We start from the raw sequence: 15,402 nt of genomic DNA, 5'->3' as shown, positions 1-15,402 counted from the left end.
ATGACAAAATCTTGGTGGGGTCCAGAGGAGCTTGTGTGAAGCTCAGATGACCTGCATGTTGGGCACACCTGGCTCCCGGAAGGAAGCCATTCTCCAGGCCGCCCTCAGGGCCCGACCCCCACGGGCCTCCTCCTCCCGCCTCCTGTCTCCCGACTTGGGCTCCAGCCCCCGCCGCCTCCCTCAGGCCACAGGCTCTGTCCCCCACGATGTCCCCCTGGTTGCAGGTGAACTGCAACGATGACCAGGGCGTGCTTTTGGGACGCTGGGACAACAACTACGGGGACGGCGTCAGCCCCATGTTCTGGATCGGCAGCGTGGACATCCTGCGGCGCTGGAAGGAGCACGGCTGTCAGAACGTCAAGTACGGCCAGTGCTGGGTCTTCGCCGCCGTGGCCTGCACAGGTGAGCGCTCAGGAGGCCCGCCTCAGCCTCCGCCAGCCCGGGAGGGAGCACGGGCGGCACCCAGGAGACCCGTCCAGCCCTGCGGCGAGGCAGAGTGACCTGCGGCCTGTGGCCACTCTTCCCTGGTCCTCTCCCCAAAAATACCTCTAGGTGGTTTTTAGGCTCAAGGGACGTTATTGGGGAGCAGCGTGGGCTCAGGGCTGAGTTCTGGAGCCGGGCACACCTGAGCTCAAGGCCTGGGGCAAAGACTTCCCGCTGACCTCAGTTTCCTCCTACGTAGAATGGGGACAACGCCGCCCGCCTTGGGGTGGGTGTGACGTACAGCTGCTCAGCACAGAACCGGGCCCAGGGTAGCTGTCAGTGTACATTAGCTATCAGTACCTCGAAGATAACAGTAAGGTGTCGGTTGAGAAAGAGAAAGAAGGTTCTAAGATCCGGAGGGGAAAGTCAAGCAACTTGAAACCAGAAAAGTAAAATGGGCTTTAAAAGATTTTGAAGATTTAGGCCCAGGAAATGTTGATGGTGTCCCAAGGTTGGTAACGGTGCTTCAGAGAAGAGGCTCGATAGCATCACATACAGCTAAGGACTCAGCCTCTGGGGTCAAGGGCTGTGTCCGCAGCCTACTTCACAGGAGCTGTGTGCCCTTGGGGAAATCACTAACTCCTCTGAGCCTCAGTTCCATGGTACATAACGTGGGCATAATACTAGTACCTTCATCCTGGGACACCTGGGGGGTTAAACGAGTCAGCCTGTGCAAAGTCAGCCTGTGTGAGGCGCTTGAAGGGTCTCAGGCACATATCGACAGAATCCAACAGGCTGATCCGCAGCTCCCAGATGTTCTGTCTCCAAGACCAGAGCTCCAGCCAGATGAGGGTCACCAGGACGTCCTCCACACCCCAGGCTGGGAGGGGTGGCCTGGCCCGGGTTCTCCCCAGGCCATCAATCCTGTCCTCCCTGCCTCCCAGCCTCCCCAACCTCCCTGCCTCCTCCCTCATGACCTCTGACTTCCCTTTTCTTGTGGAAACTCCCTGGCCCAGACCCTGCCTTCTGGGGGACTAGAGCCCATCTTGGCAGAGCAGCCCGTGGATTCTCCCAGGAAACCCCGCAGCAGTGGCCTGTGTCCCCAGGCTCTCCTGCACATGCCATAGTCACCCAAACTGCTGGCGGCAGGTCACCTCCCCGCCCACTGTCCTCTCTGCAAGGCCAAGGAAGGCTCGGTCCAAACCACGGGCTTCGAGCTGGCCTGCGGCGCTGGGTGAACTCAGGCAAGAGAACAGGTGTCTCTGAGTCTCGGTTTCTCCCTGGAGAAGGGAGCCGGGGCGAGGGGCCTCAGGCGTTGGGAGCTCTTGGGCCTGGGCAGATGTCACTTAGCACAGTTCAGGTGGGACCTGGGCCTGGGTTTCCAGGGACTCTGGGGTCCTGCCTCCTCAGGTGGCTCCCGGGCCTCTTCTCCATGCCCACTAGCCAGACGACACTGACCAGACCTGCATGTGCCTTGAGAGGCATGTGACACGTTGCTGTTCCCAAGTGCCTCCTCGGTCCTGCCCCGGGCACTGGGCAGACCAGGCTGCCCACACTTTCTCTGAATCACCATGACATCCAGACGAGCTGCTATTCTTAGCTCTTCTTACCCAGGAGGAAACAGGCTCAGAGAGCGGAAGTGACTTTCCCAAGGTCACACAGCTGATGTTGGCATAGTCAGGCTCTGGCCAGGTGTGCCTAGTTCTGGGGCAGCGCCTTACAATGTGGCCCGGCGGCCTCTTGGGACATGATCCCAGCGTCAGGAGTGGTGCCAGCTCTTGGCAGCAGAGACAGGCCTCCCCAGCCGCTGTACTCAGATCCACTGCATGTGGGGCAAGGTTCAGGGTTGGGACAGCAGCCGTGACCGAGGGCAGCAGCAGGCCTGGCCCCTGTCCAGAGCGCAGGGGCGCAGGAACCAGGCGAGAGGTCCAGCGTCACAGCTGCGCTTTCCTCTCGGTGCACCCACGGGTCTCAGGGCCGGAATCCAGGGCCATCCGGGAAGCCCTCGGCCTGGCGGATGGGCACAGGGACAAAGGTCACATCCCCCTCCCCCCGCCCCCCTGCCCAACTTCAATCAAAACTCAAAGTCCCACACAGGTCCCCAGGAGAGGCCTGCTGGTTTCTGTTTCGCTTCCCCGTTTAGGACGGTACTTTCTCTGTCCTTCCCTGGGTCACTTTTACTCAAGTAGCTCGGGAAATGGGGGCACAAAGGCACCCAAGCCTTCACCCCTGGAGCGCCCAGCGCCCCCTTTGGGCAGGACCTGCCCGGGGCCTTCCTCCCTCCCCTGTGCTGGGCCTGTGGGTGCCAGTTACCGCCCTGCTCCTTTCCACCTGCCATCGCCACGTTGCCCTCGCCCCAGTACGCAGGGCTCTGGCCTGCACGCAGGGCCTCCCTGAGCCCGAGGACCTTGGCCTGCACCGTGACGCTGTTTTACAGGGTCACTTACAGTTACGGTCTGGGGAAATGAGGGTGGACCCCATCGTGCTGTGAGTGCAGATCTGGACGGGGCACCCAGGCTTGGCAGGGTGGCCTCCCAGGGGGCACGGAGTGTGCCAGTGCCCTGAGGCAGCGGGAGCAGGAAGGGCTGGAGGTCAGGGTGGCTGGACCAAAGCGACAGGGGGAGCCAGTCTTGCAGAGCCAAGGGTCAGAGGCAGAAGCCTGGCCTTGACCTCCAGGGCCCTGGGAGCCATTGTCAGAGGAGGGTCAATGTCGTATTTGCAGTTGGAGTGCTGAGAGGTCACAGGGGACGTGGGCGGCCAGTGAGCCGAGCATCATCATCCAGGCAGAGGGCTGGACTGTCCCCTCCCCACCTGGACCATGGTGCCCGCACCCTGGGGTGGAGATGGGCCAGTGTCCCGGGCCCGGCTGGCCTGCTGAGTGGCCCCTGTGTCCCCAGTGCTGCGCTGCCTCGGCGTCCCCACCCGTGTGGTGACCAACTACAACTCGGCGCACGACCAGAACAGCAACCTGGTCATCGAGTACTTCCGCAACGAGCTCGGGGAGCTGGAGAGCGACAGGAGCGAGATGATCTGGTGAGGGTCCGGGAGGCCAGGCCTGGAGGGGCACTGTGGACGGGCGCCGGGGACATCTGAATTGGGCCTGGGAGAGGAGCAGTTCTGGGCTGGGGAGGCTGGGCCTGTGCAGAGGCCTGTGTGGGGGTGACCACGGCACTGGGAGGGGTGTCGGGAGGAGGATGTGGGAGTCGGGGAGGTCAGGGGAGGGCCTCGGCTTGTCTCCAAGGGCAGTGGGTTGTCCCCGCGCCTCAGGGTGTGAGGCGGCTGCGAGACCACTGGGGACCAGGGGACGGAGGCAGGAAGGGAGAGATGGGGTGCCTGGGGCAGGGGTGTCCAGGAGGGTGGTGAAGAGGCCTGAACCCGGGTGGGTGGAGCCTTTGGGCAGGAAAAGCAGGGAAGGGGGCAGGAAGTGAGGAGAGGAAGGGCAGGGAGGGGCGCTGGGGGCCCAGGGCGAGGCCCCAGCTGAGACCCCCGGGAGGAGCCCAGGGGCTGCTGGGACTTGCTGGGTTCAGCTTGGGACCAGGCCTGGGGCCATCCATGGGGGGCCATGCTGAGTGGTTCCCTGCGTCCCTCCCCGCCAGGAACTTCCACTGCTGGGTGGAGTCGTGGATGACCAGGCCGGACCTGGAGGCCGGCTACGAGGGGTGGCAGGCCCTGGACCCCACGCCCCAGGAGAAGAGCGAAGGTGGGTGGGCGTGGCCGTCACTTGGTGGGAAGCCGGGCTCGGGTGGGGGACGGGGGAGCTGGGGTTCCAACCCGAAGACCACCAAAGACCACCGGCTGGGCCACACGGCCGGGCCTCCTTACCTTTTCACGATAGACTTTTTTATAATCTGAAAAACAATGCAGAGCGCAAGAAGGAAGGTCAAAAGCCAAATGGCACCTTCACACTGCCCCCAAAGAAGCACCATCGTCCTCCCACGTGGCTTCAGCCATTTCAAATCAGATCCTTGTCTGTGCGTGTGTGTGTGTGTGTGTGAGAGTGTGTGTGTGTGTACGCACGCATGTGCACGTGCATGATTTGGAGAGTGCACCAACGCAAGATTTGGCAAAGCATTGTGGGCCCCTTGATATTGTATAATGCGTCTGGTTACAAAGAAAACCTAAGTTATTTCAAGGACTAAGAAAACAAAGCTGCCGTGGGATGCCAGACGCTTTTCTAATACAACAAGACCAGTGGGGGGGCAGTCTGTCCTGTAATACGGCCATCGGGATGAGCACGCATGCCCTCTCCTGTGACCTGGGACAACTCGAGGTGATTTGGAAACACCTGCGGTTCTCGGGGGTGACGAGTCACACGTGCTCTGGAGAGGCTACCGAGTTGTGTTGCCTGCTGGCAGTGGGAGGGTGTGGCGCCAAAGGGCCTGGGTTGAAGATGACCTTTTCTCCATATCCAAGCTCACGGACCCCTGCACTGTGTGGCCAGGACCTTCACGGACCCGGCTTAGGGACTCCAGCCACGTCCACTGCTCAGCGTACCAGCCGCATTTCTCCACCTGTGATCTGGATTTTCATTTAGCGTTACTCGGTTTCATCACGTGTCAAAACATGTCAGCCCAGCTCCTAGTCCCCGACATTTAAGTTGTGGCCAGGGTGCAGGGGTCATAAACCACTCTGACACAAATATGGGCACTGTCCGAATAGCAGCCGCTGCCGGGCAGGCTGGGGGACACTGAGCTCAGCTCTGAGCCTCAGAGGCAGATGGGACAGCTGCCCTCCCTCTGATGTCTTCCCACGGCTCTGCTCCAGGGTAGCCTTGGGATCTGTGTCTATTTTATTTATCAAATATCTGCGCAGCAGTTAGTGTGTGCCCGGGGCCTTCCGTCTGTCACTCACAGGGTAAGTGGCCCCGCCACGCAGCTAATAAGAGCTGAACTGGGATGGGACCCTGAGTGTTGGGCTCCAGTGTCCTTTTTCTGAACCCTCCCTCTCTCTGCCTCCTACCCCCAAACAGGGACATACTGCTGTGGCCCGGTCCCCGTTCGTGCCATCAAGGAGGGTGACCTGAACACCAAGTATGACGCCCCTTTCGTCTTCGCTGAGGTCAATGCCGACGTCGTGGACTGGATCCGGCAGGAGGATGGCTCCTTGCACAAGTCCGTCAACAATTCCTTGGTGGTGGGGCTGAAGATCAGCACCAAGGGCGTGGGCCGCGACGACCGGGAGGACATCACCCACACTTACAAGTACCCCGAGGGTAGGCGCAGCACTGGGGGGGCCTCTATCACAGCCTTGCAGATAAGCGCCTGGTTTACCAGCCCGGCTGCCTTGTGTGTGCGCTTCAGTGGGCACCTAGGTCAGCGAGCCGCAGGCTGCGTTCCATCTCTTAGAAACGAGGATGGTAGGAAGGATTGTTCATATAGGAAAACAATTCAGTGATTCTATATTCCACAAAAGGATCTCCTCTGTTTTTTAAGCCTTTTTTTTTTGATGGGTTCAACTCTCATTTTTATTTTTTTATTTTGGGGCCTTGCATGTGCCAGGCGAGTGCTCTACCCTCAAGCTTCTCTCCCGGCCCCTGGTTTGACCTCTGATGGACCTGAAGGGGTGGCTGCTGTAGAGACCTAGAAATGGATGATGTTGTTTACCATGTTGCTTAGCAACAACACCATCACATCGGGGGGGAAGGACCTACAACTGTAGAGGGACAATTCCATGCCTTTTTGCTTTAGTGTCCTTGTATTAGAGGGGCTTGAAAGTCCAGAGAAGCCACAAAGGAGCACATCCAGGCACTTGGCAGTTGTTGTTTTTTTTTTTTTTTCAGTGTTTGACGGAAGGTGAGCATGAAGGGGGGCGGGTTAAGTAGAGATGGGTTAAGGAGCCCAAAGGTAAGATGGGTCCCATCCAGCACAGGACGAGGGATCCTCCTGCTGCTCGTGTTAAGTCCTTAGGGAGCAGAGGACTTGTTAACATGGCTCTGGGCGCCTCCACTTGCCACCTCAACGCGATGGAGACTTTCTCACTATTGACTGTGTGTGTGCCATCTCTGCGGGGCTCACGGAGGTGACTTAGAAATTAAAGTCCCCGCCGACTTTCCTGGGCTGCCTGAGGTTGGCTATCAGGTGGCCGCGCTTTAGCTGGAAACGGTAAGAGCTGAAAAGGACGTTGGTCCCTCCGCCTTCGAAAACTCCAGAGTCCATGGCTTGATGGAGAGAGATACGCAGCCCACAGCCGCAGCCCACAGCCGGGGAGGAGAGGTGGGCGGAGCATAAAGAAAGGAGCAGTTGATTCCCTGGTGAGCTGGACAGGGAGAGAGGAGGAGGGAAGGGCTTCAGGGGAAGTGGTCCTTATGCAGACAATCGGAGGCCAGAAGATTGGTATTCTGTTTGTGTGTGGGATGCACCACGCCCCGTTATAGGACCTCCGTGTGACATACAGATAAATGAAACACAGGTTTGTCCCTCAGTCACCTCAAGGGGATAAGCACATAAACAACCTGAAGAGGGAGTGAGTGGTCAGAGAAACTTCCTGAAGGAGGGGGCATGGGGGCTGGGTTTTAAGGGATGTACAGGAGTTCACTGGTGGAAAATAGGACCGTTTTCTCCTCCTGCAAAGAGACTCCAGCTGTGATTGGGGCTCCCCTCCCATCCCTACAGGGTCCCCCGAGGAGAGGGACGCCTTCACGAAGGCCAACCACCTGAACAAACTGGCTGAGAAGGAGGCGGCTAAGGAGGCGGAGGTGGCCATGCGGATCCGCGTGAACCAGAGCATGAACATGGGCACTGACTTTGACGTCTTTGCCTACATCACCAACAACACCCCCGAGAGCCGCGAGTGCCGTCTCCTGCTCTGCGCCCGCACCGTCAGCTACAACGGGGTGCTGGGGCCCGAGTGTGGCTCCAAGAGCCTGCCCGACCTGACCCTGGAGCCCTTCTCAGGTGAGGACCTGTGTCTGGTGGCCACCGGCTGCCAGTGTGCCCTGCAGGGCCCCGTGGCTCAGCCTGCATAACTGACCTCGCAGACACAAACTCCTGCCTGGGTGGGCCCTGTCCTGAGCACCTCCCAGACAGCCACCCGTCCGGCTCTCAGAACAGAGCTGAGGCCGACTTGAGCACTGCCCCCCTCATTTTCCGGATGGGGAAACGGAGGCACAGGGAGGTTAAGTAACTTTCCCAAGGTCACACAGAGAGGAAGGTTGGAACCCATCTTCTCAGCAACTGCGCTGTTCTGTGTTTGTTTCCTGTCATTTCCCTGTGACCCCGGCCAGCTCTCAGACCCTCTGCTCCCCTCTCCTGGCCACTGCCTTGCCTCTGCCTCCAGCTGCAGGAGCCTCCCATTGCCCGGCTGAAGGTCTCCATTGCCCCGGGTGTTGTTGGCCTCAGAGAAAGGAGGCCCTCGTGGGTGGGCACTGCCCATGGAACTCTCGGCAAGGGTGCAGATTCCACATCTGTGCTGCCCAGGACGGTTGGCCGCCAGCTCCATGTGGCCACTGGGCCCTGGAAATGCAGCAGCTGCTGAGGGTTTTAATTCTTAGAAGTTAGGTAGAGCCTGTGACCAGAAGCTGCCCTGTGTGACACGGCAGCCCAAGGGCACTGGACAGCCCATGTGGAGTCTCCTGGCTGTGCCCCCAGAGCCCCGCCTGCCTGGCAGAGCCCCGCCTGGAGGGCAGTGTTAGGCAGCCCCATGTTGGCCCCCGGCAGAGCCCACGTTGGTGGCTCATGCATGGGGCCAGACTTCTGCACAGTGGTCCCCTCGGGTCCCGGGACTCCTGCAGTGTCCCTGTGCCTGGGCCCAGAGGTCAGTGTGAGGCAGCTGGAGTTCCGTCTTCCACCCTCCTCCCACGGCCTGTCCCATCTTCTTCTGGGGACAGCCCAGCAGGCAGAAGGGGACAGAGGGGTCTTGGAGCTGGGAAAGCCCGGGGAGCTGTGGTGTGAGGCCCTGGCCATGCCCTAAGGGGCAGCGTGACCATGTGGACCATTGTCCCTATCGATGGGCAAAGGCCTCCGCTCCACCCAGGGTCCCCATCCAGCCCACTGTCAGCCCACTGTCAGCAGTTGTCCCCATCCAGCCCAGGGTCCCCATCCAGCCCACTGTCAGCAGTGTCCACAGCGGGCACTCTACCTGGGAGCCTGCATGACATTCAACAGGATGACCAGAGGGTGAGAGCCCGGGCAGGATGCCCTCTGCCTTTACAGCCTCCATCCGCTACCCCCCTTTGTCTGCGACGCCCACCTCCCCTCCCCTTGCCCACCCTGGACCCCCAGGGCTGGGTGCGGGGTTCAGCCTGCCAGTGCCCAAGAGAGCCGGCCTGCGAGTCGCGCCCAGGTCTGGTGCTGAAGTCCCCTCGTGGTCTTCTCTCCTGGGCCCACAGGCTCAGCGAGACCCCTGTCAGGGCCCTCTGCAGGGACCCAGACCTCTGCGGCAGAGCCCCCTCCCTGGGCTGTAGGAAGGCGTGAGGGCAGGTGAGGGCAGGTGAGGGCGGGTGCTCGCGGAGCCCCAGACCATCCCGCTTGCTAAATGGGGCGAGCAAGGGCAGGCCTCCCCGACGGGCAGCCTCCCTGACGGGCAGCCGCGAGGCTGGGGGACAAGAGGTGAGCTCGGGAAACATCTGGAAAGTTCGCCCTGGTGTCGGCACACGTGGGCCCTCCCTCCTCCTCACGCCTCCCGCGGCAACAGTGGGAAGGAGCCAGGGAGCCTGGGAAGCCCCCGGACCTTTGCCCTTGTGCCACTCAGTGGTGTGGGACGCTGTCACCTCTGCCTCTGCCCTCAGGAATCAGGGGCAGGCTCCTTTCCTACAGGTGCGAGGGGCGCTCGGGACCCCGGGTTCTGTTCCTGCCGCGGCCCTGGGTCTTTCTCTCCTCCCCTCCGGGCCGCAGGGTCCCCTTTGGTGCAAGGGCTGGCTCAGCCGCTTCTTCTTAGGGGCACGCCCTCAGGGCCAGATCTGCTCAGAGGTTCTGAGGGGAGGAAGTGTCTCTCCTGGAATGTGGGGCATGGAGTGGCCGGCAGGTCACCCTGGGCCCTCTGCCTCCCAGACAGCGTCAGAGCGCAGCGCGGTGTTGTCCTAAGGTTCTCATCATCCTGGGCTGTGCTGGGGGGACAGCGCTCCTGCTGGGGGCTCAGGAGGGACACAGCCTGCCTGTCGGGAGGGGAGGGGAGGGAAGGGAAGGGCAGGGGTCCATCCAAGGGGCCCTCCTGGGGCCCCTGAGGTCAAGGTCAACCGGAGAGGGACTGTTTGGCCCCCTGAGCCCCCCACTCTGGGGAGGTGTTTGTCGCTCTTTGAGGATAAGATCTGGGGATTTCCATGTGCTAATGGACAGGAAGCCAGGCCCAGGGTACAGAGCCAAATCCAGCTGCCCCCAGCCCTGCTCCTCGTCTACTGCTTCTCTCCCCTCCCCTTCCTGTCCCCACCCTTCTCCCTCACCCTTCCAGGTGGGTCACCCAGAAAGTAGCCAGTGTGGCCTCGGTGACCATCCCCAGGTCACCGTCCAGAACAGGGCATGTCATCCGAGGAATGAGCATTCCCCCCCCCACCCCGCAGCCTGTGGCCCAAGGCCAAGGCCGAGGCCAGGGCTGTGACCGGCCGCTCTCCGCGGTCCAGCCCTGTCCTGCCTCAGCCTCCTGGAGAAGCCGAGCCCCCCCCAGGCTCCTGGAGGGCGGGGCTTTCTTCTTTCCTGAGGAGCTGCTCCAGGTCTGGGAACAGCCATCCCCCCCTTTTGTCCTGGTTGGCACAGAAGTCTGGGTGGCTCCCAGGTCGCGTCATCTGATGAGAGCTTGGAGCACGTCCACCGGACGGATGTGCAGGGGCGGCCGGTGGCGGGTGGCACTGGCCAGAGGCGCCCGGCCCACAGCCCCCCAGCTGCAGGGGCGGGGTGTGGACCTCCAGCCCCCTCCGCCCCCAGGGCTCAGGGAGAAGCTTCGAGGTGCTGGCTGGCCCTTGGCAGCCCTCAGCCTCTCCCTCCTTCGAGGGCGAGCAGCCCGGGCAGGTTAGCCCCAGCTGGCGTTTGTTTGCTTGTTTTAATTTTTACCAGTGACTTTCTGCTTCTGGTGAATGAGATAGTTTGCTGCAAGTAATGATAAAAAATTTCCCTGAAGGAAAAAAAAAAGTTAGAAAAAAACTGAGAGCACGTTTGTGTGTGTGGGTGTGCCGGGGGGGACGGAGGGGACCCAGGGCTCTGTTGGACCAGCTGGCTGGGCAGGGGGCTCCACAGTGCCCCCCGTCAACAGCAGAGGCCCCAGCAGCACCAGGGACTTGCCCAGGGTCTCTGAGTGAGGGGCAAGCAGGGCCCACGCCGGGCCTCAGGGTCCTTGTCAGACGAGACGGCCTAGATCCGGCTTTGTGACACTTTGGTGGGCCCTGCCAGCTCCCTTCCCATCCCCTTGTCACTGTATGGTTTTGCTGGAGGTGATGTTGGTCAGAGCTCTGTGTAGCAGGTCCTGGATGTCCCTGGGAACAGAGAGGGGAGTTCATCTTCCCGGGCTCACACAGCTGAACGAGGTTGGGAGCTGGCTCTCCCGGGCCGGGCCTTTCCTGGGAAAGGCAATCCTCAACTGTCAAATGGGTCCGACCCACTGGCCTCTGGGGAATGGCACCATGTCCATGGTGGCACCTTGGGGGGTGCAGGTTGTGCTGGGGGCTCTCGACCTGGATGGTGGGTTTGGATGCCCGTGTGGCACCTCCCAGCTGCGGGGCCTGTGGCGGTTGCTCACCTGCCGGAGCCTGTCTCCTAGGGAAGGAGAAGTGGGAGGACGTTGTGAAAGTGGCCGCCTCCCACCCCCATGCAGCACCGGTGCCTGTGCTCCCCACCCCCACGAGCACCCTGAGGGCCAGGTGCTGACACTGAGGTCCTGGGAGGTGAGGAGACTCTCCCAGGTCACCAGCTGAAGGGTCAGAGGTGGAGCCGGAGCACCCGCCCCTGCTCCTCCCCGGGAACCTGGGAGCCAGCTGCAGGCGGGGAGCCCAGGGCCCGCCTCCCAGTGTGTGTGACCTCAGGCACATTCCTTCCCCTCTCGGTGGTCAGAGAGATGAGCCAGCCCTCACGTGCCCCTCCTGTCCCCTCCTGCAGAGAACAGCATCCCCCTCCCCATCCTGTACGAGCAGTACCGGGACTTCCTGACCGAGTCCAACCTCATCAAGGTGCAGGGCCTCCTCATCGAGCCGGCGGCCAACAGCTACGTGCTGGCCCAGAGGGACCTCTACCTGGAGAACCCAGAGATCAAGATCCGGGTGAGGGCAGCCCCCGCCCACACACACACCTGCATCTCTGCAACCTCAGGCCTTGGAGCCTCAGGGTCCTGGAGTCCCAGCCTCACCCAAGAAAAGCATCGTAACCATGAGAGGATTTGGGCTGGTGGTCTCCAGGAATGAATCTCAGAACCCCAGGGTTGCAGGGTCATGGGATTCAGGGATCTTAGAATCATGAATCCTCAAATTGCAAAATTCCTAAGGCTGGGCCTCCAGGCCCTTGGAGGTCGCCGCAGGGCACCGACCCAGAGTCTGAGCACGAGGGTGTATGCCTGGGTGGCCCTGAGATTCTGCAGCCCTCTGTGCCGGTTCACTCATCTGCAAGGGGAGGTTAACGCTGCCAGCACGCAGGGTGCCGTAGTTCAAAGCACAGCCACAGGAAGGACCCGGAACCACACACAGCGTGGGAAGGGCTCCGCGTACAAGCTGTGTCGATCACCCCCACCATCATCGTAGCATTTCACCTGGAGGAGCCAGGACCCCTGGGCCCCCAAATGTACAAGCTGAGAAACAGCAGAGGGACGGGCAGCACCATCATGTGCCAAACCTTGCACATCTTAGCTCATTAATGCTCACGAGAGCCCTCAGGCAGGCATTTCTCTTCCATGAAGAAACAAGGCTCAGAGAGGGTTGAAACTTCCCCAGGGTCACACAGTGACGAAGGGGCAAAGATTCACCTGGCTCCAAAGCCGGTGAACTGTCCACTCCAGACCCTAGAACAAGGGAGAGGCTCTGTGCATGCGCCCCTAGAGTCACGTGGGCCCTCGCTGCAGCTCCAGGGAAGAGCCCCAGGTAGGTGTCCCTGTGGTATTTTTCAGACGAGGAAACAGACACAGAAGTGGAGGGTGAGAGGCGGAATTGGGCGTGGCTCCGTTCAGCCACCAGTGGACCAAAGTATAGCAAAGACAGGGGCAGCCTAGCCTGGACCCCACCTGCCATGACTCCTGCCCATCCACCTTCCAGATCCTGGGAGAGCCCAAGCAGAACCGCAAGCTGGTGGCCGAGGTGTCCCTGAGGAACCCGCTCACCGTGCCCCTGTTGGACTGCATCTTCACCGTGGAGGGGGCTGGCCTGACGAAGGAGCAGCTGTCTGTGGAGGTGTAAGTGCCGGTCGCTGCAGCTTGAGGGCCAGGGGGAGGGAGGTGCAGAGGGCAGTGGCTGTCCTGGTGCCACACTCGCCCCCCCCCACCACACCCTGCAGCCGGGCTTTCCCACGGTCATCTCCACATCGCGAGCAGCCCATGCAGAGTGCGTGCACACCTGGACAGTGACATCCACTTAGCCCCCACCTTCAGGGACCCAGGGGCCCACTCGGCGTGTCTACACGCGTGTGGACCCACGTGCAAGCGTGGGTGTGTCACATGAGCGTGCACTGCTGGGTTTTTATTTATTTTTTTACCCCCGGATCATGTAGGTACAGCTCAATGCTTTGTCACTCGGGTGGCCACCTGAGTCTGCCTACAGTGACCCCCAGAGTGTGTCATGGGCTTCTGAGCACATGCACCACCCCGAGGAGGCCCAGCCCCCCCCCCCGCCCCCGAGAGCGGGAGTGGGGCCTCCGGGATTGCTGGCCTTAGCCCTACACTTGCGGAGGCTCTGGGCCGAGTCCTGGCACATGCTCAGTAGTCACATGTCACTCTGACCTGACCCTAGAGACCCTCTCCTCACCCTGGCTTCTCTCTCTGCAGCCCAGACCCCGTGGAGCCGGGGGAGGTCGCCAAGGCCAGGGTGAACCTGCTGCCCATCGACACAGGCCTTCACAAGCTGGTGGTGAACTTCCAGTGCGACAGGCTGAAGGCCGTGAAGGGCTACAGGAACGTCATCATTGGTGGCCCCTAGGGCGCCCAGCCCTGCCCCCTCAGCCACGAGAGCCCTCACCTGACTAGTCTCTATCCCAAGCTAATGAGCAAGCTTTGCCCCTTAGGGCGGGGCGGGCTGCCTGTGGGGCTCAGCAGCGGAGGGTACCTCTGGCCACCTTGTCCCTCTGAGCCTGGCTCCCCACCACCCATTCCCCCTCAGCCGTGAGGAATGTTCTGTGCCAACACAGTGGGAATCCCGACCCTGGCCGGCTGGAGCTGGAGTGAGGGGGGCTCGCACCTCCCTACCCAGGTGCCTTGGGGAAAGTCACTGACCACCAACTTGATCCACTCCCAAGCTTCTCTGCGCAGACAATAAAGGGTGGCTGTGCCCGTTTGGCTAGACCCAGGAGCGCAGCCCCCTGGAATGTGTCCTGCACCCATCCCCCAGCTGCTCCCAGCACCTGGGGCTCCTGGGAGAGGTGGAGCCAGGTGGGGTGCAGACAGGCCGGGCCCACATCCCCGAAGTGTCCTGGCCAACAGCGTCCCCACCCACGTCCCCACTGGGAGGCACATGCTGTGTGCGGTGCCTCCTGTGCTCCCTGATGCCCACGAGGCCACCGCCGACTTAGTCACCACGGGCAGCTGCAGAGCGGGAACTGCCTTCTGGATGAGGAGACTGAGGGTCCAAGAGAGACCTCAGTCCCAGCCGCTGGCGGTCAAGTGTGAGGCTGGAGAGGCGGGGCCTGGACCAGAGTCTGGCCTGTGACTCGGAGCCCAGGGCTCCGCGGTGCCACCAGCCCTGACCCAAGAATGCCAGCGGGGCCACGTGGGAACTGATGGCAGGGCCCAGGGGGGCGAGGAGCGGGGAGGGCTCGGGGGTTGGGGAGCCGGGATCGGAACTTGTCTCAAGCTCAGGTCTGGCCAGACTCCGCCCTCCCCTCTCTGGGCCTCAGTTTCCTCACGACCAGGAGCTGACCAGCTCATCTCCGAGGGCCCTTAGCCCTGTGCTTCTGTGCCTCTTAGGGTCCCGCCTTGCAGATGGCCACCTCTGCTCCACAAAGCTTAGGCCCCAGGCCCAGGACGTCTCTGTGACCATCCTGCCCTGAGCCCCTTCCCCTTCCGGGGCACCTCCCTTCAGGTGCCAGTTCTAGGGGAAGAATCCTGGCTGCCCCTGCCCTTCCCGTGGACTTGGCCGCCTGGACTCCCAGGAGCCTTCACTGCCCATGCTGGTCACTAGCCAACCGAGTCAGTGCCTTAGCCCCCCTTGGCAGGGCCAGCACCCTGGACACAGCCCTGGCCCCCGAGGAAGCCTGAGGAGCCCGTGAGTCTGCCACCTCGGGGTTTACCCGGCGGCTTCTCCATGACGAGGCCCCCTGCGGGCTGGAAGGGTCTCTGCTGGGGATGAGGTCACAGCCTCTAGGGCTCCCAAAATCCCAGACAAGGACTTGGGGAACCTCACGCTGATGTACTTAGAACTTTCTGCTTCACAAAGGGAAGAATCACCAAAGGAGCCGACGAGTATGTCCTACATGAATAGCTCCACTTCTGGGTGGTTCTATAAGAGCTTTGGGTCCTAAGCAGGCAGCGGCTGTGCTTTCCCACCACGAGGCACCAGCACCGAAATAAAAGAGTTTATTTTTCACATTCAAACAAAGTCTGGTCTCATGTTTCATGAACTTTTGGGGGTGATGTTGGGCAAGTGATGCTCACAAGGTGAGCACCAGTACCAACTGCCCCCTGCAGAGGGGACTCTCCCAAGCCCCGTGTCTCTACATCCAGCTCCAGTTCCAGGCCCTGCCACCACTGGGCCTTTTCCACTACCACCCTGTGCTCTTGTTCACCTCTCGGCTTTTGTGATTGTAGTTGTCTGAGCCCGGAGAGTCCTTCCTCCTCGTTCCTGTGGCAAACTCCTGCTCATCCTGCAATGTTGAATACCAAAATCACCTCTTCTGTGAAGCCTTCTTTGATTTCTTCTCAGGCCTC

General features: G+C 61.3%; 1 protein-coding gene across 1 annotated transcript in view; it reads left to right on the top strand.

The window, feature by feature from the left end:
- Tgm2 (transglutaminase 2) overlaps window positions 1–15,067 on the top strand; it is a 29,605-nt gene extending 14,538 nt beyond the window's left edge. Inside the window, exons 6-13 of the mRNA XM_026383177.2 lie at window positions 225–402; window positions 3,321–3,456; window positions 4,020–4,123; window positions 5,393–5,635; window positions 7,035–7,316; window positions 11,442–11,602; window positions 12,584–12,720; window positions 13,309–15,067. Coding sequence (XP_026238962.2) covers window positions 225–402; window positions 3,321–3,456; window positions 4,020–4,123; window positions 5,393–5,635; window positions 7,035–7,316; window positions 11,442–11,602; window positions 12,584–12,720; window positions 13,309–13,459 — 1,392 coding nt within the window. The 3' untranslated portion in view covers window positions 13,460–15,067. The remainder of the gene's footprint in view (window positions 1–224; window positions 403–3,320; window positions 3,457–4,019; window positions 4,124–5,392; window positions 5,636–7,034; window positions 7,317–11,441; window positions 11,603–12,583; window positions 12,721–13,308) is intronic.
- The last annotated feature ends 335 nt before the right edge of the window (window positions 15,068–15,402 follow it).

The sequence above is a fragment of the Urocitellus parryii genome, chromosome 6 (genome assembly GCF_045843805.1).
Source record: "Urocitellus parryii isolate mUroPar1 chromosome 6, mUroPar1.hap1, whole genome shotgun sequence".
Lineage (NCBI taxonomy): Eukaryota > Metazoa > Chordata > Mammalia > Rodentia > Sciuridae > Urocitellus > Urocitellus parryii.
This window is presented reverse-complemented; position numbering and strand designations above follow the sequence as displayed.